The 24,280-nt window shown below is 46.3% G+C and overlaps 1 protein-coding gene across 5 annotated transcripts in view; it reads right to left on the bottom strand.

Moving 5' to 3' along the window:
• STXBP5L (syntaxin binding protein 5L) overlaps positions 1-24,280 on the bottom strand; it is a 1,891,501-nt gene that overhangs the window by 243,600 nt on the left and 1,623,621 nt on the right. For all 5 annotated transcript variants that reach the window (XM_086935625.1, XM_086935622.1, XM_086935624.1 and 2 more), the window contains one exon: positions 1,917-2,087. In XM_086935625.1, the coding sequence (XP_086791751.1) occupies positions 1,917-2,087 (171 nt within the window). The remainder of the gene's footprint in view (positions 1-1,916; positions 2,088-24,280) is intronic.

The raw sequence follows: 24,280 nt of genomic DNA on the forward strand, positions 1-24,280 counted from the left end.
TGTGAATTCCCATAGCAGCCCAGGTTCTGGTGTTAACCTGGGCCCCTATGGGAATTCACAAGGGCATATTATCAAGCCCATTATCGCCATTTTAGCGGCAGTTACCTGCCGCTAAAACGGCGATCATTTTATTGCCGTTTGTGAAAGGTCCGCGGTCCCTACCTCGTTGGAAGCGCAGAGTAGGTGGGGAAACCACACCCCCACCCCGGGAGGAACATCGTCCCATTGTCACCGGGCTCCCTCTCTTCGCCCACAGGATCCGCAAACCCCCGTAGACCCGGAACCAGAACAGGATACCGGAAACAGACCTCCCGCCGACGACCCGGAAACCAACCAGACCGGAACCGGAAGTACAACCACGGCAGTCGGCCGGGACACTAGAAAAGACGGCAGGAGCGAGGAGACAGGGTTCAGCCCAGCGGACTCGTGGCAGGAGACAGCGAACGGCGCGGAACCCCCGACGGAGAGAGGAAGGAAGGAGGAGAGCGGAGAGGAGGCGGAGACCGGAGAAGAGAACGAGGAAGAAGACCTCAGGACGGAGGATTGGTGGCGACCTCCGGAGGTGGCGGGAGAGCGGCCGTAACTCGGATGAGAGTTACGGCGGGGCACGTGAGTACACTCTATCCTTCTCCGTGTTTCCCTAGTGTAAATATTGTACCTAACTGTTAGATTGTGTAAATAGAGCCCCCACGAGCACTGCGCACCAGCCTTAGTACGTAGAAGTAGCATCACGAGCACTGTATTCATAGTCCCCACACTTACCCCGAACACTCCCCTCACAAACCCCTCCTGCTTGCCGAGTGATCTTATCCTTACCTACCCTTCCCTCCTTCCCCCACGTTCATTACCTGGCCATTCACTTACCGGTGACGGTGGTAGTACTCAGCAGTCCTTACTGGACGGGACTAACCCCTATACTCTCTCTTACTTATCTCCGAGGAGACCCATCGACCGGCCGTAACCTGACGACAACAGCCCAGCAGCGGACCACATCCAGGATATCCACATACCATCGAGATTCCCTCCCGGCTGGGAGCTTCTTGGCAGAACTATTCTTCCCTACGAACTATTTATTCCGGACTTTGTATTCACTTTCCATCAATAAATCCTTGACCATAGCACACTACATCCGGCCTCCCCGCTTGTTATTCCGGCCCGCCCAGCCCACAGTCTCACACCGTTCTTGGTAATATGCCCCATAGGCAAAGAAAACTTAAAATGAGTAGAAAACTGGAAATGTGCAAGAGAGTATGTGTTGCTAAACAACATTTTCCAGGTATTTTAACATGCAAAATTGATTTCTTAATCAGTAAAGTAAGTTTGTTTGGGTTTTCCTTCACCAAGCAATCACTGTATCTTCAAGAAGCAAAACTAAAATAGGTAATTGTGAACTATGGCAACATGTACACAGACCTGTCTTCTAAGAGAGTTTAACATTATTACCTTTCTTGAACAATTCTGAAATCGGAAAAGTCATTACGTAAAATTTACAAAATGTATTGTGCATGTGAGCTCAAGCTTAAGGAATAGATAGCCCTGCTTCAGCAGTTTCAGTTTGACTGAAAGCTCGTGCCAGAAAAGTTTTCAGCAGTTTATGGAAGAATTGCATCGCAAGCGTCTAGTCGGACTACTACATTCAGGTTACCATTAGTCCAGGTGAACGCATTATAAGCTGGGGAGCATGCTAACTACCACTAAGATACAAAGTAGACACAAGGGCAAACATTCAGACAGCTATCATGCTAACTAGTACTAAGTAGACATAACAGAAGATTAGAGAGGAAAATCACATGGAGGGTGTTCAGGGGAACCAAGGAGCAGGTTGGTTTTTTGAAGGGACTTCGAGACTGGGATAAACTTGCACTCAGCACACACACACACACACACACCCAAGCCTACACACACACACCACCCACCTTCTGTCGTGACCGGCAGCGATATCTCCATGCAGGCAGCCGACTGTGCTTTTCGGAAAGGTGGCCGCCCAGGCCCTCGGCGGTTGGCTTTGGTTCCATCGGCACTGGAGATTCGTTTGCTGGAGCTGCCGGTCTGGGAGGTGGGGCTTGTGCAGTGCCCGTTGACGTGATCTGCAAGGAAGGGGGAGAGGGCTTGAAACATCATGTTGGCCATCACCACCAATGGCGGAGTAAAAAGCAATATCAGCCTAATTAATTCCAAACCATATGACGTTCAATAATCACATTGCACTTGACGAATGGCGCATAAAACAATGTCCATAAGTGTAAAGTTGTGTAGGAAAAAACATACTGAGCAAAGAGAGTTGCCTAAAACACTGTAGCAACTTCTGGTGATCAGTTCTTTACCAACTGACAGGGCTAAAACTCTGCAACTGTTTCAGTTTGTCTCTTTCAAAAACAGGTGGTTCATCCCCTTCAGTGGAGAAATTAATCTGGAAGCAACAATCATAGGAGGAAATGTCTTTCACTTTCATACTTTACATGTCTTATAGCAAGTGGAAGTATTGTTTTAGAAGGTAAAATCAACAAACAACTAGAAATGCATTTACAACTGCTGTGGTTGTAGACAGCATTCCCCTTTGCTTATCAATCCCTATTCGCCATGTCGCGTCATGCCCACTGTGGAGGAATGATTGCCTCTTCTGTTCACAGCAGTACCATTCTAATAGGGTTAGAACCCACTCTTATAAGTAGCCTTCTATCAGGCATATCTCTCAGCTATCAATAAAGTAAAGGAGGCCCCCTTATCTGTCAACTTTGGGACAGGGGAGATAGCGTAGGAAACTGGAGAACGTCCCACAGGTTTACCGCAAAATGGGTAGGAAATGGAGTAGTAGTCTGTAATGCGTTTTGCAATACCTAGCAATACCAGCAGTATACTTCTATTGGTGACCAAGACATAGAATACAAATTATACGCTCAAACTTATATTCATTATACCACCAGCAACTAAAAAGATAATTGCAGTCAAGAACACAAAGCGTCAAATGTAAAAAACAAATCAGAGAATAATGTTTTAGAAAAATATATATATATTTGTCAATTTATTCAAAGGGGTACATTATCAACACAATTGTAACAAATCATTAAAAAACATACATATAGCATGTTATAACATTTTAAAAAAATATTTAAAAAAACAACACATAAGCATCAGGTTAAAAAGTTCAAAGGAACAGGGGTCGACGCGGCGTTTCGGTTACAGTGAAATAGACAACCTTCTTCAGGACCAAGTTCTAGAAGGAAACATATAATTACTAATCTTATCAAACCCAAATTTTTACAGAATCATTTTCTAAAACAACATATTTTCTTAAGCTATAACATTTGACAAAAAGGTGCTATTCTTATACTTAAAAGTTGGTGAAAGAGGTGGTTTAGTACGGTATTGCTAAAGTGCATAGCGCATTTGGACTGCTACCATTTCGTGGGTCACTATGTTAGTTGTCATAGTGATCTAGAAAATCACTTCTGTGGGTAGGTGATACTCATATTACCCACTCTAAGATTACTTTGCATAGGTGGTATTAGTGGGAGTGCCTAAGTAATTGTATAGGACACTAAATGGTGGGTCGCAGGTTTGTATTTATGCGAAGCAGTAGATTTTTATACCCACACCTGAAATTACCTTAATGGTTTAAGTAGCCTCCAAATAAATCCAGGAGGGCACTTTGGCGGTTGTATGATCCGGTATGGAACTGGAAATAGTTCCTACTATGGTTCTAAAATTCCTCAAGGTATCTGTAAATGGCAGTGAATTAATGTTTTAGATTTGAGCTATATGCATACAGGAACTTCAAGTAGTGCAGGGTTATAATTGTAAATAGAACAAAACTACCTTAAGATTACATGAGGATAAATCTTGTACTGGTAGTAGGAGCCACCGATATATATTTCCTGTGTTGCTGAAAATGAAAGCTCCTATTAGTTTATTGCAAACAAGGAGTGATAACCAATGGTCTACTGATCTACCTTGATACATTGATCACACATTTGTACTTACCCAGGATTAAATTACTGGCAGTTGTGTATGTTACACTTGTTTTTCGCTATGCTGGTATAGCAGCTATTTAGCATTCAATTCGTGGTGGGCATTGTCCTGCCACTGGTTCTTTGGGTAAAAGATAAGATAAAATATCTTTTTTAGGATTCCAATTTAGATTAATGTATGTAGAACAGCCTTATCTAATAGAATTCAATAGTCAGACTTCAAGTGGCTAGTTGTATTAGTGAAAAACAAGTGTAACATACACAACTGCCAGTAATTTAATCCTGGGTAAGTACAAATGTGTGATCAATGTATCAAGGTAGATCAGTAGACCATTGGTTATCACTCCTTGTTTGCAATAAACTAATAGGAGCTTTCATTTTCAGCAACACAGGAAATATATATCGGTGGCTCCTACTACCAGTACAAGATTTATCCTCATGTAATCTTAAGGTAGTTTTGTTCTATTTACAATTATAACCCTGCACTACTTGAAGTTCCTGTATGCATATAGCTCAAATCTAAAACATTAATTCACTGCCATTTACAGATACCTTGAGGAATTTTAGAACCATAGTAGGAACTATTTCCAGTTCCATACCGGATCATACAACCGCCAAAGTGCCCTCCTGGATTTATTTGGAGGCTACTTAAACCATTAAGGTAATTTCAGGTGTGGGTATAAAAATCTACTGCTTCGCATAAATACAAACCTGCGACCCACCATTTAGTGTCCTATACAATTACTTAGGCACTTCCACTAATACCACCTATGCAAAGTAATCTTAGAGTGGGTAATATGAGTATCACCTACCCACAGAAGTGATTTTCTAGATCACTATGACAACTAACATAGTGACCCACGAAATGGTAGCAGTCCAAATGCGCTATGCACTTTAGCAATACCGTACTAAACCACCTCTTTCACCAACTTTTAAGTATAAGAATAGCACCTTTTTGTCAAATGTTATAGCTTAAGAAAATATGTTGTTTTAGAAAATGATTCTGTAAAAATGTGGGTTTGATAAGATTAGTAATTATATGTTTCCTTCTAGAACTTGGTCCTGAAGAAGGTTGTCTATTTCACTGTAACCGAAACGCCGCGTCGACCCCTGTTCCTTTGAACTTTTTAACCTGATGCTTATGTGTTGTTTTTTTAAATATTTTTTTAAAATGTTATAACATGCTATATGTATGTTTTTAAATGATTTGTTACAATTGTGTTGATAATGTACCCCTTTGAATAAATTGACAAATATATATATATTTTTCTAAAACATTATTCTCTGATTTGTTTTTTACATTTGACGCTTTGTGTTCTTGACTGCAATTATCTTTTTAGTTGCTGGTGGTATAATGAATATAAGTTTGAGCGTATAATTTGTATTCTATGTCTTGGTCACCAATAGAAGTATACTGCTGGTATTGCTAGGTATTGCAAAACGCATTACAGACTACTACTCCATTTCCTACCCATTTTGCGATATCTCTCAGCTACACAGCCCTTTACGGATGGTTAGTGATGACCAATCGGACTGAGCCATTGCTGTGGAGCACGGAGTACAAATGTGGCGACAGACCCAGCATCGAGCAGTGATGAACATTGTGTTACACCCTCCGCCTCTTTGTCTAAGGAGCGGAGCGGGTCTATATCACAGTTGTGTGAGCCTATGTTGCTTTGTATGCATTGAGGGCTGTTGAGAGTAGTGGAAGAGGCTCACAGCATCCACAGTGACTCTAGCTGGGAGGTGGAGCTGACCAGCACACAGCAGAATGATGGAGATGGAGTGGCCCTGCTCTCCAGTGTGCAGTGTCCAGTGTGCACATCAAAGGGGACACTCTTTCTGTGTCTCTGTACAACACTGTAGGCCTTCAGTGTCATTCTGCTTACATGAGTCTTCCAGTCCCCAAGTGAGTCTGTGTGCCGTGCCTCATGTGTAGGGATCATGAATGTAAGCAGCTCAGAGGTGTCGCCGTTCTGCATGAAAATCACAATTAGCATGCCGGGGCAACTCTTCAGTGTCCTGGCTGCGGATAGCCTGGTGCTGATCGTCTTGTTTTGTGCCGATGAGTCTAATGTCCCCCTGGCCTTTCTTCCATGGCTTCTTTCATACTGGGGTCCATGACCAACCTCTACAGACGTGGGGAAGCATAGTATAGAGTGGACTCAATGTATGTTGTAAGACTGTCTGTCTTGCCCAATCTCTTGAGACGCATCTTGTGGGGCAGCTCTCTGCTCTGAGAGCCCCCCTGACGCTCAGTAGCTTTAGAACCAGGTGATAAGGGTAGGAGGTTGTCCACTAAGCCCATGTCGTGCCTCTTTCCGAATGCCTTTGCTCATGAGACCCACTAACGATATGACACAGCCCCTTCCCTCGATGTGGGAGCGTCCATGGGGGGTAAGTGTTCCTGTAAAGGGAGGATGATGAGGGAAAGAGATCCCTGTGCTCCCTTATGCACAGATCACACTATATTTGATTAACCATTGGGATTTGAATACGTGTTGCAGCAGGAAATATTCTTTAGGTCAGACGAAGGACTGACCTGTATCCTGATTGAGTGCATATGACTTGTTAGCCTACTTGCAAGTGCTAATTTGGGAACCATTTCCAAAGTCCTTCCTTGTGTGAACAAAATACTGCTTGAAACCCTGGAAACATACTTTTGGAGTTTTGGCGCTAGAAGTTTAGAGAGATGGCCGAATAAAATATTTATCAGTGCCTGTCTCTGTGTCCCAACCCTTTCCGTCCATAATTCACGTGTTCTCTATCACAGCTCTTCCCTTTCATATTTAACATCATAATCACTGCATCTGGCACACCTCTGGAGGTACCCTGAAAAAAACATGTAGGCATCCGCATCACCTACTGCAAGGTGATCCCTGCATGTCATCGCTCAGAACCACTCTCAATTGGGCCTTGAAGTTCACAGAATATACACACAAGGCTGCAGTACAACAGGCACTTCCAGGTTCACAAGGGTCTACTTGAGGTGTTTTTTTACATCTTTTTTGTACATCTACAAGGGACTAGCTTCGGCATCTTCTCTAAGCCTATAACATAGCAGGTCTTTTGTACATGGCAGGCTAAAACAGATTTCATATCCCCTGATGACAAACATACAATCTATGGCAAAAACTGCCCCAGGCTCATCTGGCAGAGTAGGGCATATCTGTCAGCGAGAGATGATAGAAGAGTTGAGGTGCATGAGGAGTAGCAGAGTAGAGATCAGCAAGACATTTAAAGTCTGGTGGTCCGACCACTAAACTACTGCTTAGCAGATGCCGAGTCACAGCTAAAGTGGCCCGGATAAACTACCAAATTCCGAGATCTGTTCCTGTGCAGCTGGCCTTTTATGTTCAGAAGCAGCATCTGCCGGCATGGTGGCATTGCCTTTGGAGGGAAAAGACTGTGGCTGCTTCCATCCCTTTGGTATGGCCCACCCCTCCGAAACACTCCTCACACCTCCTCCCTCCAGTGTCTCCCTTGTGACTTCACCTCTTATGCTGCCACCTCTATGCAGGCCAGCACGACACCACCCCATTGATACCACCACAGTTGAACCGAGAAGGGTCCCGGCTGGAGCTGTCGCCAAGTTTGTCAGGGATATTTCTACAGATTCATGTGCAGACCGTCAATGGTGTTCATGTAGTTCTTGCACAGATGAGATGTTGGCAAACATAGGGCTGCATGGGCTGGGATAAATTTGGAGGCCTCTCTGATGCCTTTTAGCTTCATGAATGCCAAATGGATGTTCCAGAAGGTGAAGCGGACAGCAGTTCTAGCATCGGGAACAACACCTTCTGCCATGCTCAAAACAGGATTAAAGAGTAGATCATAGGGGCATCTATTCTTCTGACTGCCATCCTCAAAATCAGGTAGTAAATGCTCATTGTTTTTACGGGAGAGTGTTCTGTTAAATCAAATAATGGCAAGCATAATTTAATTGATGACAGGTGGGTATTAGGAAAGAGCAGAGTCCTCACAGTTCAAAAGGGAGAACTTTAGAACTGAACCAGGTTCAGATCTGAGAACTAATGCATAGACCAGGGTCTCTCCAGCCAGTCGATCGAGAGCTATTAATAGCTCGCAGAATTCTTCAGAGTAGCTCCCTGCCTTAAGTTAATTTTTAGCTAAAAACTGCAATAAATAAGTGCTGTGTTTTCCTTTTAAAGTTAGGGAAAGGCTGTGTTGGTTTTACATAATTATCAGGCGGCAGATAGCAGAGCCTGATAATGGGCAGTGCTCCACTCAGATTTATGACCCATGTGGCATTGTGGCTCACAGAGGTTCAGAGCTGAAGCACTAGGTAATGAACTCTTAAATAAAAGTCGTTCTCAACTCACTATTGGAGCATGAGAACAAAAAGATATTTATAAATGCTTCTAAATGAGAGAAAATTAAAATGATGAGTTAACTTAATGATTAACTTAACTCTTCATTTAAATTGTATATCCTTTCAAAGTGTTGCATTGACACACAGTAGGCATTTTGCCCCAGGTGGCTGGTAGAGGCACTGCCAAATTCATAACTGAAAAAAACAGTCATTTTCTTTTAAATGGGAGACATTTAAAGTGCATTAAATGTTCTATCAAATGCAGAATATCTTTCCTTAATATGAACATTTCTACACTTTAAATTGCTCCCATTTAAAAAATAAATGGTAGTATATTTGTGTTGTACATGTAACGGTGCCATATATGACACAGGTTCTCAGTCACCCATACAGATATATCCTATTCATTAACACACTTGGTCATACACTCCGACGGATGATGCACTCACTGATGCACATGGCAGTCCTACCATAGAACCCCTAATCACAGTATTTTGTTCAAACCATGGTTTTGAGCTCCATGGACATTATATATAAATGAAGCTGGGCGAGGGCGTGTCTGGTAACAATGCGCGAGTTACATGGCCTTCAGTATTTTCGCTGATCAAAAGTAGCTCTCATTACAAAACAGGATGGAGACCCCTGGCTGGGCAGTATCGGAAGATTCATCTAAGAGGTATCCTTGGCTAATATATGAAAGATGTATAGACTGGACTAACAAGTTACTTAACTTCGGTAACAATCTTCCTGGTGGATATGCTACCTAACCACAGATTCCTCACCTTAGAATATCCCCACGTGCCAGACTGGATTCAGAGGTTTGATCGTAGCAGTGCATCAGTGTGCCACAAGGTGGTGCAGGGAAGCTCTACATTGGCTCCATAATGCCCCAGAAGTGACAGGATGGAGCTGCATATCAGTGCCACCCCTGCATGCTGATGTCAGTTTCTTATCTTTACCCTTTCCACACTCTCAGACGTAGAGCATGGACAACTGTTAATAACACTGAGCTAATACTAACTTAGGACCTCTTTTTAGATGTTCAAATGAGACTTCAGCACATAATGGGGATGTGTAAGGGAGTGAGGAATCAGTGATTAGATCGAGTATCCAACAGAAAGAGCATTACCAAAAATAAGTACCTTGTTCTTCCGATGGATACTTCTACACAGAATCCTCACCATAAAAAAGATACCAAAGTAGTTCCTCCTCAAGGTGACAGCTCTGTTGATTAGGCCCAGACCACAACGTCTAGCAGAACCGAGCAGGTGAAGTGCCCACAGGGCCAGGCTGTCAAGTCAGTAGTGCTTCATGAACATACGCATTGGCACCCATGCCACTGCCTGGCAGATATCAAAGACAGGCACTCCTCATGCCAACACATCAGTAGAAGTCTTAGCGGTCATTTAATGGGCTCTGAAACCTTCTTCAGACTGCTTTTAGGCCTCTGCCATAGTAGATCTCAATGCAGAGCAATATCCATTTTAACAAGCTCCTCTTCCGTACAGCCTCTCCTTTGTTTGCTCCAGAGAACCCCACAAAAAGCTGACTGTTCACATGCTGATGCTTGGTACAAGACCTTTTGGGCTCCAACTGATGGAGCGTCTCCTCCTCTCTCAAAGGGTAAGGGGGAGCAAAGGATGCAGGCAAAGTGATCAATTTCTCAAAGTGGAAGGGACTCACAACTTTTGGTAAGAAGGTCGCCCGTGTCCTCAGCACTAATTGGTCTGGCAAAAAGGTGATGCAGGCTGGGAGCACTGAAGGTGCCTATAGATCACTCATTCAATGAGCTGATGTAATCGGAATCAGGAAGAGAGTATTCAAGGTCACGAGATGCAGGAAGCTGATATGTATCGGCTTTAATGGTGTTCACATAAGGAATGTCAAGACCAAGTTAAAGTCTCCCTTTGGCATCACCACGGTGAGAGAGGAAACAAGTGCCTACAAATAGCCTTTCATAGTGCCCACTGCAAGGCCTTTCTGGGCTAAACACAAACCAAGCAAAAGGATGACTTAGCAGTTCGGCTGAAAGGGATCAGTATTACAAACTTCATAGCAGGTAAAAATGTTGTCAGCGTCCAGTATAAATAGATTTTGTGGCAGGGCATCTGGTGGAGAGGATGACATCCATCACTTCAGGTGGCAAATCGAACGGAGTCAACTATAGCTGCTCAATCGCCATGCACGTAGGTGTAGATTGCGTAGGTTTGGTGGAGGAACCTGCGCGGATGCTGAGACAGGAGGTCCTCGTGACGTGGTCGATAGAAGATAGGACGAAAGATGTTCATGCCCACGAGTTCCTGATACCACATTTTCCTGGCCCAATCAGGGGGCCAATAGGAATTGCTGTGCTCAATTGTTTCCAATATTCTTCAGAATTCAGCACAGAAAACATCGAGGGTGGAAGGCAGGAAGGCGCATAAGTCCCTTCTATTCTAGTGCTGCTGAGGATGAAGGGAAGAAATGCTCCTGGCCCACACAGAATTAGCAGATAACACCTGTATGACTGCAGAAGGAGTATGTGAAAAAATGCTTCCTGCAAGTCCAAGGGACCATCCTGTTACCCGGGTCTAGAATAGTTATCTTTAGACCAAAATGAGCAATTTTATTTGTCCTTCCCCAGGGGTTGAAGGTCCACAATAAGCCCCAGGCCCCCATCTTTTTGGGGAGGAGGAAATAGCGAAAGTAACAACACTTGCCTTTTACTTAGGCTGGTATCCTGTCAATTGCACCTTTGGACAGCAACAGGTGTACCTCAAATAGCAGGATAGACAGATGCGCCTCTGAAATGCTTTCTGGTGTGAGAGAGATAATGGGCGTGGAGGAGAGAAAAGGCAGATATCTGCCACCTACTGGTTGGAGATGCGCAGCTAAAGAAAAACTTAAGCCGTTTGTTGGTCTTAGTAGCAGAGGAGGAGGAGCTGGAAGACTGCTGTCCCTGGTGGCTCACTTGTTGCCTGCCAGACCTCCTTCACTGACCTCAAAAGGACTGCGCTATCCTAGCATAACCGGCTGGAAACGCTGTCGCAGTCTATATGCCAGCCCTCTGGAACTGCCTATGAAATTCAAAAACAGCTCAAAGGAACATGCACACAATTCTGTTGTCTTTAAAATGTTTCAAAGCGAAGTCAGCCTTCTTTCTGAAGAGGCGAGACCCATCAACGGGCATGTTCACTAGGGAGGCTTGTATGTCACTGGAGTACCCAGTAGATATCATCCAAGCGTGTCTACAAAGGACAACCATGGTAGCAACTGCCTACTACTGAAAGATCTGTCTGGCTTGATGGCTCTTCCTTTTGGAATACTCCATCGCCACATTTGAGACTTGAAACTGACTTCCTCAAATTCATTCCCCTGTTATTCCCCGGGTGGTGATGTGTCATTTTAGGGACCCTCCACATACTAAGCTCTTATTCTGCTGCTGCTCAGACCCATAAGAAGGGCTAACCCTTATCTCCGAAGAACAATTATATGGCTTTATGGTTCACACATCTAAGGATCTGACATTGTTAATCTGCAGAGAGGGACTCCTACCATGGGCCCTATTACAGGGAGTACCCACGGGGCGCAATGGTGCGCAATGGGCAAGTGCACCTGCTTTGTGTGCCTGGAGGCACTCTGGTATTACAGAAGGGACCGCAGACACTTGTGAGGCCTTTTCTGTAATGCAGATAGCGCTGGTGCATATGTAGCGCCAGCGCTACCACAAGAGGGCATCCCCTCATTTGCAGTGCAATTCGATGGATCGCCTTACTCTGCTCTCTGGAGGTGTTTCATGGACGTTGCTGTGGGTGTTACAACGCAACACCTATGGATTTTCACGCGGACCCAAATTAGCCTAAACATGGTGGGCCTTCTAACGCACACCCATGGCCCTGTAACGGATGGGTCGCCAGTCAGAGGTTTCTAAAACTGGAGACAGCTGAGGCTCTGCTGGCAGAACCCTGGTACCTCTCCAGCCTAGAAGGACTACCCTATATATGGTGGCACTTCTAATGCACGCTGATGGCAATGTATATGATGGGCCATCTGTCAAAGGTTTCTAAACCTGGAGCCAGCTGGCAGAATCTTGGTGCCTCTCCAACCTCGAAGGACTGCCCTAATATCCACCAATGTCCCCTTAACAGATGGGCCACAGGTCAAAGGTTTCTAAAGCTGGAGCCAGCTGAGGCTTTGCTGGCAGATCCTTGGTGCTTCTCTAACCTATAAGGAATAGCCTAAATATGGCTGGCCTCCTAATGCACACCAATGGCCCTGTAACGGATGGGCCGCCGGTCAAAGGTTTCTAAAACTGGAGCCAACTGATGCTCTGCTGGCAGAACCTTCGTACTTCTCCAGCCAAGAAGGACTACCCTAAATATGGTGGGCCTTCTAATGCCCACCCATGGCCCTGTAACGGATGGGCCGCCAGGCAAAGGTTTCTAAAACTGGAGCCAACTGATGCTCTGCTGGCAGAACCTTCGTACTTCTCCAGCCAAGAAGGACTACCCTAAATATGGTGGGCCTTCTAATGCCCACCCATGGCCCTGTAACGGATGGGCCGCCAGTCAAAGGTTTCTAAAACTGGAGCCAACTGATGCTCTGCTGGCAGAACCTTCGTACTTCTCCAGCCAAGAAGGACTACCCTAAATATGGTGGGCCTTCTAATGCCCACCCATGGCCCTGTAACGGATGGGCCGCGAGTCATAGGTTTCTAAAACTGGAGCCAACTGATGCTCTGCTGGCAGAACCTTGGTACTTCTCCAGCCTAGAACGACTACCCTAAATATGGTGGGCCTTTTAATGCCCACCGATGGCCATGTAATGGATGGGGCCACCAGTCAGAGGTTTCTAAAACTGGAGCCAACTGATGCTCTGCTGGCAGAACCTTGGTGCTGCTCTAACCTAGAAGGACTACCCTAAATATGGTGGGCCTTCTAACGTCCACCGATGGCCCAGTAAAGGATGGGCTGCCGGTCAAAGGTTTCTAAACCTGGATCCAGCTGAGGCTCTGCTGGCAGAACCCTGGTACCTCTCCAGCCTAGAAGGACTACCCTATATATGGTGGCACTTCTAATGCACGCTGATGGCCATGTATATGATGGGCCATCTGTCAAAGGTTTCTAAACCTGGAGCCAGCTGAGGCTCCGCTGGCAGAATCTTGGTGCCTCTCCAACCTCGAAGGACTGCCCTAATATCCACCAATGGCCCCTTAACAGATGGGCCACAGGTCAAAGGTTTCTAAAGCTGGAGCCAGCTGAGGCTTTGCTGGCAGATCCTTGGTGCTTCTCTAACCTATAAGGACTAGCCTAAATATGGCAGGCCTCCTAATGCACACAAATGACCCTGTAATGGACGGACCATCCACCGATGGCCATGTAATGGATCGGCCACCAGTCAGAGGTTTCTAACACTGGAGTCAACTAATGCTCTGCTGGCAGAACCTTGGTGCTGCTCTAACCTAGAAGGACTACCCTAAATATGGTGGGCCTTCTAAAGTCCACCGATGGCCCAGTAATGGATGGACTGCCGGTCAAACGTTTCTAAACCTGGATCCAGCTGAGGTTCTGCTGGCAGAACCTTGGTGCTTTCTTAAACTTCTGAATGAGGAAGGCGAACTGTGACTTCTGTGGGGCCGCAGCCTGGACGAAATAAGGAGTGAATCCTGGTATGCGGATTGCCAGGGATATGGCTGATTACCACGTGTGTAGTATCCAACTACAAATGCTCTACTCAGAGACAGCACTGCCATCTGAAATGTTTCATACAACAATCAGAGAGTTGTTGTGCTTTCCTTTTTGTCAGGGTCCTATTCAGAAATATTTTTATGAGCTACTTTTAGCATCCTTAATGCATGGTTTTAGCAGAAGCAGATAAACGTGCAATAAAAACAGGTAATGAGCTTGTTTAGGTAACATGAAAATCAAATATAACTTTCAAAACAAAATGGTCTCCAAGACATAATATAGCCCTAAGTAAATACTATGCAACTCATCACCAAACAAACATATCAACAGTCCCCGCTTCAACCGGCCCTCTATGGGCGGGAGAGCGTTCTCGAATTCTATTCCACAAGCATGGAATCGCCTCTCGGGAAGCCTTCGCAAAGAAACTAACCTCCTTCCCTTCAGGAAGAGGCTGAAGACGCTGCTCTTCTTAGAGGCTTGGAGCATTATCTAAGCTGTCCGCCTCCTGGCTAGGCTCACCCTCTACACAGTGCTTTGAGACCCCTGGGTGATAATGCGCTCTACAAATGCAACTACAATTACAATAACTTGTCTAGTATAGGCAACAACCACAACAAAAATTACTTTGTAAAAGTTAACTTCATATCTGCACATGGACTCAAACAGGGTCCAATATGCTAATTCTGAACAACAATCAGCCCTCACACAGGAGGAGGGTGCATATCTGCATAGGAGGACGGTAAACATTAGGGATAAAAGGCATACATTATTGCAGTATTGAAGAAGGAATATTATTTGGGAATTCTTCATTGGCAATCTTTGCAGGCATGTTCAGCATAGCAAAACTACATTTTAGAGAAGAGTTTGAAACGTAGCTGAGGTTGCAGGGTCTGTATGTAGCTGCACAGTGCAGGGAATACTGTGCCTTTGTTAATATACACACACAGAACCTTCCCTCACGTATAATGATCCTTGCAGCCTGGAAGGCCTGAATAGAGAGACCCTATCACTTCAGAGGCCAATGGTATAGTGCAGTCATGTTGGGTTTGACCCTGATTCACAAGAAATCATTTTGTATTAGCAAAGCCAGCTCAGTCAACACTGCATAAGCAAATTACTAGCTTGAAATGCACAAATGTACACTAAAGTTTGCAACTGCTCTAGTGAAGTGCAATTTAACTTTTCATGCACTAGTGCATCACATCTACACCTTTTCAATAGCTATGTTATTCTGTGTGCATTGTAATAATCAATTGTTAGGTTGCTGCATTTATATGTAGTAAGAGCCACACATATCACCGTCTTGTAAACATTGTGACCTCTCATGCGAACTGTATTCGTAGGTTACCATCTCTGCTCTTGTGGATGAGATGATCTGGGTTTAGGCCTCAGTCACTCAAGTTGTTTCTGAAAGCTGCATTCATCATGAAGACTACACGTCCCAGCCTGCACAGGGCCCCAGGAGGAGGTCCTTGGTATTACTGCCACCTGCTGCACTAAGCTCTATAAAGTGTGGATGTTGTACCCAGAGCGCGGGACGCACGCGGGCTGCGCTGGCAAAGCCTGGGCCAAGAACAGGCCCATCCTGCACCCATCAGCACCAGGAAGAGGCAGGCCAAGCTCACCCCCTTTGGTCTGCGCTGTGACATTGCTTTATTATCCCCCATTTTGGAAGGAGTTTATTCAAAATAAATAGACCGCATTCCAGTTTGATGTCTGAGACTTTGGCATCTAGTCTTGTCCAAATGGGTAAGTGCATAGCAACTGAGACCTTTCTGTCTGAAAGTAAGAAAAGTTCCATAGTTGCCCCTTGCGACAGTCCTCGAGCTTGTACAGCGCTTGAGGACATTGACTCTCTTATCGAGGAGGTTGACTCACTCTTGAGGGGGAGTGGGGGCTAAGGAGCTAAAGCAGTGGTTCCCAAACTTTTTCATCCCACGGCTCCCTTGACCAATTGGCCATTCCTCACTGTTATTTTTTTTTAAGGGTGGGGTGAATGTAAGCCCTTGCATTTTTCTCTTTGCAAATTATTGGGATGTAGCTGATGAAGGTATTACAATCAAATACGAAGGGTGTTTCGTATTACTAAAGCGGCGCTTCAAATAAAATATTCCTAGTTACTCTTCTTTGCCCATGCCTTTTTTAGAGTACCCTCTCACACTTTTTTTATCCCACTTACAGTGCTAGATAGCACCTCTCTGCATGTAGGCTCCATTGCCAAAGTGTTTGTGCGCTTGCAGAATATTTGCGTGCACTTCCATTTCTACCCATGTCATACAAGCCAACACACCTGTCTCAGCAGGGTGACTCACAGTTTTCTAAACACATACATCTTTAATTTTGCTGTCTCCTCCCTAAAATTGCCTCAAAATCAATGCAATTAAAATAAATTTCTCAGATTTTTTTTTCACTCGTCCCTCTTTCTTGCTTCTAAATGTTAGCATTATGCTGTAGATGGTTTTTACTTCCCGGTGCTCAAGGAGAGAGCAGACCTGTCAGGAAATGTGTGTAGTGAAAGAAATGTGTACTGGAAGTACCTATGATTCAAATACAAATTTCAATACTTAATATTACTTAGTGTGTTTGATAGACAGGACAACTGTACGTTCCTGATAATTTGCATTGGTGTAAAATGCATTTGGGAAAAAATTAAGCTATTAACGAGTGTAACAAAATAAACCAGGCATATGCCGCTTACTTTGAGAGTGTTGGAAAGTGGGGATCAAGTGAAACACGGAGGTCATCTCCCTCGACATGCCATCAATTAAGAACTACGTTTTCAGCTTTAGGCATGTCACTTAGAAATCATCGACATCATGCGTTTAAGTCTAATTAGATTAACTGACGCCAACAGACCCTTCTACATTGAATGCATTAAAGTTCTTGGTGCACGGCTCCCCTGGCTAGGTTTCACGGCTCCCCAGGGAGCCACAGTGCACAGTTTGGGAACCACTGAACTAAAGGTTTGAATCAAGAAAATGAGGCGGGTAAAATTGCACAGATTTTTGCTTGCAAAAGGAAGAATAAATCCCCAAGGCTCAGTGTGGACCAAACAAGTACAAATGTACTACTGCCTAGCAAGACTCTGGGGGTCCATGTGGGCAGTCTCCCTGATATTAATCTCAATAAGCATGCAGTGGTCCCATTGGAGCCTATAATTGTCTGCTCTAACAGGTATTCAAAGCGGTGCAAAAGGGGGTGGTGATGGACGGAGCATCTGAACCATTCTAACACTCACACCCAGTCAACAGATCTGGGTTTAATCCATCACTGTTCTTAGCCCACTCTGCCACCCCAGTTCAGACATGGCCATATGCAAATCAGTCTGACCCTGTGCCTCATGGGAACAGTCCAGCCCGAACTGCCAAGCCATGCCTTCCCTGGACTTGAAACAAGCTTCCTAGGACTGGTTTCTGGCATTCCAGCCATCCTCAGCCAGGCTTGCTTGAATCCAGTGGCAAAGTGAGCAAGGGACTCACGTCTGAGCATACTCTGCCAACGTATGGCGAACAAAGCGGTACAAAAGGGGGTGGGGATGGACGGAGCATCAGTGATGGATTAAACCCAGATCTGTTGACTGGGTGTGAGTGTTTGATTGGTTCGGATGCTCTGTCCATCACCACCCCCTTTTGTACAGCTAGCAGGTATTCATGCAGACACACAAGTGTGTGATGATATAGAGGAGGGTGGGAGGGGGATCGAGGGTCGAGCCTGTGTAACGAAAAAGTTACTTACCTTCGGTAACGCTTTTTCTGGTGGATACAGTATCTGCCTGTGGATTCCTCATCTTGTGAATATCCCCTTGCGTCGGCAACATTCTGAAATTCTTTTTGTAGCTTCGCGCCGACGTGGACGACGTCACAGAAGCACGGCATCGCGCGCAGCTCCGCTGACGTCACCGACTCCATAATAGGACCACGTCGGCGTGATGACATCAGTTCCGCCCTTTTTCCGTGCCTTCGAGGCACACGGACAGACCAATAACAGTAGATATATACACAGTATACACAGTACACAATTGTCACGATATCACACACAGTGTGAAGACCATAAAGCTAACCAAGTAGGATAACACACTACCTTAGAAAGCAACACATATGCATCAAAACATTGACAATAACTTCGGTATAGAAGAGTGGACAACGGGGAAGCGGGTGGGTCAGTGAGGAATCCACAGGCAGATACTGTATCCACCAGAAAAAGCGTTACTGAAGGTAAGTCACTTGTTCTTCTGATGGATACATCTGCCAGTGGATTCCTCACCTTGTGAATAGAGGCCCACAACAGTCCCCACTCCCGGAGGAGGGGGTCCACTCTCTTATACCAGAAAATCCAGGAGGACAGAGCGCGCAAAATGGCCGTCCCTCCTCACTTCGGAATCCAAGCAGTAATGCTTCGCGAAAGTGTGGAGGGAAGCCCAAGTCGCCGCCCTACAAATGTCCTCTACAGGTACACCCCTAGACAAAGCAGATGTAACAGATATAGCTCTAGTTGAATGAGCTCTTACACCTTCAGGAGGTTCCTTACCCGCCAAAGAGTAACATAGCTTGTGCACTGCTCTACCTCTTCTGGTGCCAACAAAGCCAACGAAGAGCTGGTCATCCACTCTGAACTCTCTGGTTCTGTCCAGGTAGAAGCTCACCGCCCTCTTTAGGGTCCAAGAGGTGAAGTCTCTCCTCCTCCTTGGAAGGGTGAGGGGGAGGATAGAAGGTAGGGAGGGTAATGGACTGCCCCAGATGGAAGGGAGTTACCACCTTAGGCAGAAAAGCAGCCCTGGTCCTGAGTACCATTCGTTCAGCATGAACAGTCAAGAATATGGGCTTTGAACTAAGAGCTTGAAGCACACTTGCCGAGGTATTTGCGATCAGAAAAACCGTCTTAAAAGACAACAGTCTCATGGGACACTTGTGTAAAGGTTCAAAAGGTGAACCCATCAAGAAAGTGAGCACAAGATTCAAGTCCCATTGAGGCACAATAAAGGGATTAGGAGGAAATTTATTTATAAGACCCTTTAAAAATCTTAATATTACAGGAGATTTAAATAAGGATGGCTGATCCGGCAGACAGAGAAATGCTGACAAAGCCGAAAGATAACCTTTGACCGTAGCCACAGCAAATCCTTGCTGAGCCAAAGAGAGTGCAAATTGAAGTATGTCAGATAAACGAGCCCTCAAAGGATTGATGGACTATTCTAGACCACCTATAAGAATAGATAGACTTGGTGGAGTCGCGCCTGGCTGATAAGATGACATCCACCACATCATGTGGGAGAGAAAAGGAATTCAGGTTGCCCCGTTCAATCTCCAGGCATGAAGGTGTAAGGTCTGTAGGTGGGGGTGTAGAACCTGCCCCACCATCTGAGAGAGGAGATCTGCCTTGAGAGGGAGACGGAGCGGCGGGCACGAGGAGAGGTGGAGAAGATCTGAGTACCACACTCTTCTTGGCCAATCCGGGGCGATCAATATAACTTGGGCCCGGTCTTGGCTAATCTTCCTCAGAACCTGAGGAATCAAGGGTATGGGTGGAAACACGTAAAGGAGTTGAGGGTCCTAACTCAACTGAAACGCGTCTCCCAGTGCTCCTTGCATCGGAAGCTGGAGACTGCAGAATGACGGGCAGTGAGCATTCTCGTGAGTGGCAAACAGGTCCACCCGAGGAGTTCCCCACTTCCGAAAGACGTAACGAACCACCTCCGGGTGAAGCCTCCACTCGTGGTCGGCCGAGAACTGCCGACTGAGACTGTCTGCACGCACGTTCAGAACTCTGGCCAGATAATTTGCCATCAGACAAATCTAGTGGTCCTGGACCCAGGACCAGAGACGCAGAGCCTCTCTGCAGAGACACTGCGATCCCACTCCTCCCTGCTTGTTGACATACCACATCACAGTTGTGTTGTCCTTCAGGACTTGAACCGACTGACCGTGAAGGGAAGGGAGGAAGGCCTTGAGTGCCAACCGTATGGCTCGTAACTCTAGAAGGTTGATGTGAAGCAACCTTTCCTCTGGAGATCAAAGACCCTTGACCTCCAGATCCCCCAGATGAGCACCCCACCCTAGAGTGGATGCATCCGTTATCACTGTGGCCACCGATGGAGGTAGCTGAAAAGGCTTTCCTTGAGACAGATTGCCTTCCACGCTCCACCAAGACAGACCCGCCGCAGCTTCTCTGGGGATCCTGACTGACTCCCTGAGATCTCCATTGTGCGAATACCACTGCCTGCGGAGGCATCACTGGAGTGCCCTCATGTGCCAGCGTGCATGGTTGACCAACAGAATGCAAGAAGCCATCAGACCGAGCAGACGAAGGACCTTCAGGACTGGAACGACCGCTCCATTGTGAAATAAAGGAATCATTTCCTGTATGTCGCGAATTCGTTGTGGAGGAGGAAATGCCCGACATACAGTTGTATCCAGTACTGCACTTATGAACAGGTTGCGCTGGGAGGGCACCATGTGATACTTGGGTACATTTATCGAAAAACCCAACCTGTACAACAACTGAGTTGTGACTTGCAGATGATGGAGCACTTTCTCTGGAGATTCCGCTTTGATCAGCCAATTGTCCAGGTAAGGGAATACCGGAATCCCTGACCTTCTGAGATGTGCAGTCACCACAGCCATCACCTTGGTGAAGACTCGAGGCACAGTAGTAAGACCAAATGGAAGGACTGCAAACTGGTATTGCTGCGATCCCACCGTAAAACGGAGATACTTCCTGTGCGACTTCAGGATTGAGATGTGAAAATACGCATCCTGCAAGTCGATCAACACCATCCAGTCTTCTTTCAGCAGCGCCTGAAGAACCTGTGCAAGGGTGAGCATCTTGAACTTTTCCTGTTTCAGATACAAGTTCAAGATCTTGAGATTCAGGATTGGACAAAGTCTGCCATCCTTCTTGGGGATCAGGAAATACCGGGAGTAGCATCCCTGACCCCTTTCCTGCTCCGGAACCACATCTATTGCGCCTTTTCTTAGCAATGCCAGGACTTCCTCCTGCAGGAGCAGCAGGTGGTCCTCCGAGCAAAAGCCTTGGCAAGGAGGGTAATTGGGAGGGAATCCCCGAAAGGGAAGTGCATACCCATTCTCCACGAGATTGAGAACCCAAAGGTCCGATGTGACCGATTCCCAATCCCGCAGAAAATAGGTAAGCCGACCCCCTACAGGACCAGCATGATCCAGAATGGCAGATCTAGGGCTGCTTTGCTGTTGTGGGAGGGGTGGGTAGAGGAAGAGGAAGAGGAAGAGGAAGAGGAAGAGGAGGAGGAGGAGGCCTGACGTCCGAGAGGACGAGCTCTTTGCCTGCCCCTGTATGACTTATACAGCGTATTTTGTTGCTCTTGTTGCTGCTGCTGTTGGGATTGTCTATAGGGACAAAAGGAGGACCTTCCAAAACCTCTATATCTCTTGCTCACAGAACCTCTGGACTGTAGACCCAATGATCTGGCTGTAGCCCTGCTGTCCTTTCCTTAAACCTCTCCAAAGCTGCATCAGCCTTTTTCCCAAAAAGGCCTGAGCCATCAAAGGGCAGATCTAATAATACAGCTTGGACGTCCGTAGAGAATACAGATGACTTCAACCAGGCAGCCCTTCTCGTAGCAATTGAGGTCCCCATAACTCTAGCCACAGAGTCAGCAGTGTGAAGACCTCTCTGAATGACCTGCCTTGCAGCAGCTTGAGTGTTAGCCAACACTTCGTTAAACTTTTTCCTGTCCTCTTCCGGAATCTTCGGGGCCAATTGCCTTACAGAGTCCATCAAGGCATGAATATACCTTCCCATTAGACATGTGGCATTCGTGGACTTAAGAGCCATACTCGCCGAAGAAAATATTTTCTTAGCAGTCTGGTCCTGCTTTTTTGACTCCTTGTCTCCAGGCACCTGAGGAAAGGCCCCAACAGATTTTTTCGAACAGGCCGCCTGTATTACCAAGCTCTCTGGTAAAGGATGCGATGTCAAAAAGTCTGGGTCACCGGGCGCCACCCTGTACCTTCTTGCAACACCCTTTGCAACAGCAGGAGCCGAGAGGGGTCTATTCCATACTTCCAAAATAGGCTCCGTCAAAGCATCATTAAAAGGAAGCATGGGTTCCACAACAGAAGACGGAAAATGGAGGACCTCAGTCAGCAAATTAGACTTGAACTCAGCAGTAGGCAGAGTCAAATTTAAGAGTTCTGCTGCCTTTTTCATGACCACATGGTACGGTGCATTATCCTTAGAAGGGGCATCCGAAACGGAGGACAACTCCCAGTCTGGCAAAAACTCCAGACCACTAGCCTCCCTCAGGTCATCAAAATAATCATCCTCCTGCAGCTTACCTTCCTCAACTTCAGCCTCTCTATACCTCTTCTTCTCCAGAAGCCGCTGAGCATCACGCCTCGATCTCTCCTTTAAGAACGGCGTCGGCGGATCCGCGATCGACTCTGACGGAGCCGGCGTCGAGATCGGATCTGGATGAATAGGACCTTGCTCTCGAGGTCGAGCCGGCGCCGGTGACACAGGTATCGGCGTCGAAGCCCTCGGCGGCGCCGAGAAATGCCATGGTATAGTCGACACCGGCATAAATGGAGCTGGGGCATAAGACTGGGAAACTCCCAGGTTGTATGCCAAAGGACCCATGGGACCCGCAGGTGCACCAGAGGGGTACAAAGCTCTCAAATAGATACCATACATAGAGTTTAAAAAACTGTGTAGGGTCTTCACCTGGGCCCGGAAAGGGTGGGTATGGGTCCACATGATGCCCTCAAGGAGGTACCGGATAAGTCTCCTCTTCCTTGGGCTGATGAGCTGGAGTACAGGAGCCTCTTCTTCCTCTCGAACTGGAGATCGAGATGGCGCCGGAGAGGGATTAGACACCGGAGCGGGTGAATGCTCCGGCGACTTCACAGGCGAAACCTCACCAACTGGATCCACAATTGGAGAATGCTCTTTACGACGTCTCCTACCTGGCGACTTCGGCCTCGAATCCAAATTTTTGCCTGAGTGATGTCGAGACTCATGCCTTCTCTTCTTGTGCTTCTTCTTTGAAGATCTAGAAGCGTGCCCGACAATGACTTCGCAGGCAAAGCCGTGCGAGACCTCGACCTCGACCTCGTCCTCGTCTTCGATCATGACCTCCTCGAACGCGATCTCGGAGACTTCTTCTCCTTTTTACCCTTTAACTTGGCTACCAGAAGCTTAGCCTCTCTTTCACGAAGAGCCTTCGGGTTCATCTTTTTACATGAAGAGCAACTTAAACATCAGGGTCTGAACTCCGGCACCAAATGCAGTCCTCATGCGGATCCGTGATCGACATCATCCTTCTGCATTCTCCGCACGACTTGAACCCAGTCTTCTTCGAGGACATCTCGACAGGTGACAAAGAAGCAAGAAGACACCAGCAGAAACAAACAGTAACAAAGTTACCAAACAGCTACAGAGGATCCCTTGAAAACCATTAGCGACGACGACACGGAAAAAAGGGAACTGATGTCATCACGCCGACGTGGTCCTATTATGGAGTCGGTGACGGCAGCGGAGCCGCGCGCGATGCCGTGCTTCTGTGACGTCGTCCACGTCAGCGTGAAGCTACAAAAATAATTTCCAATTGTTGCTGACTCAAGGGGATATTCACAAGTTGAGGAATCCACTGGCAGATGTATCCATCAGAAGGGTAATAACTACCCAGGGGGCAGCTCTGCTGTGCTCTCTGGACATGAGTCTGATGGTGATGTGGATGTCTTCAGTGTTATTTAATTGGTTAAGAGGCTACAGAGCGAGATAATAGAGCTGAGATCACAGTTGGCGGCTGTCGGTGGAAGTAAAGAAGCTTAAACATCTCTCAGTAGCATATAGTGGTAGTCACATCTACTTGCGCATTCACTATGCAAATAGCAGATCAGAATAAACCCAAAATTTGTAGTGTCAAATCTAGCAATTTCCTCACCCATGGCCGAAAGATGAGTGCTGATCTAACCCCGAGTTACGTAAATCTAGGCATCCCCCAAGGGCACCCCTACTAGCTCTCAGAAGGTTATACATGCCACACCTTGCCATACCACCCCTTTAAATAAAGGTATTAAATAACAATCTAGAATCGCCTTATCAGTCTCTGCTAAAGGGCATCATATCAAGGTACTAAGGGGACTGTATTGAAGACCAACTTGCTTTATTCCTGACAAAGGTTCCAAAAATGACCAAAGGGATGAGGGGGGATGAGGAGTTCTTTCAAGGATTAATTCAATATCTGCCTGCTCCAAGAGACCCAGAGCCTGAACCCCATACATAAACCAGGATATGTAAACCATTTTTGGCCCTGCTAACTTTACCAGAAAGGGCTG

Source organism: Lissotriton vulgaris, chromosome 8 (genome assembly GCF_964263255.1).
Source record: "Lissotriton vulgaris chromosome 8, aLisVul1.2, whole genome shotgun sequence".
In the NCBI taxonomy this organism is placed as follows: domain Eukaryota; kingdom Metazoa; phylum Chordata; class Amphibia; order Caudata; family Salamandridae; genus Lissotriton; species Lissotriton vulgaris.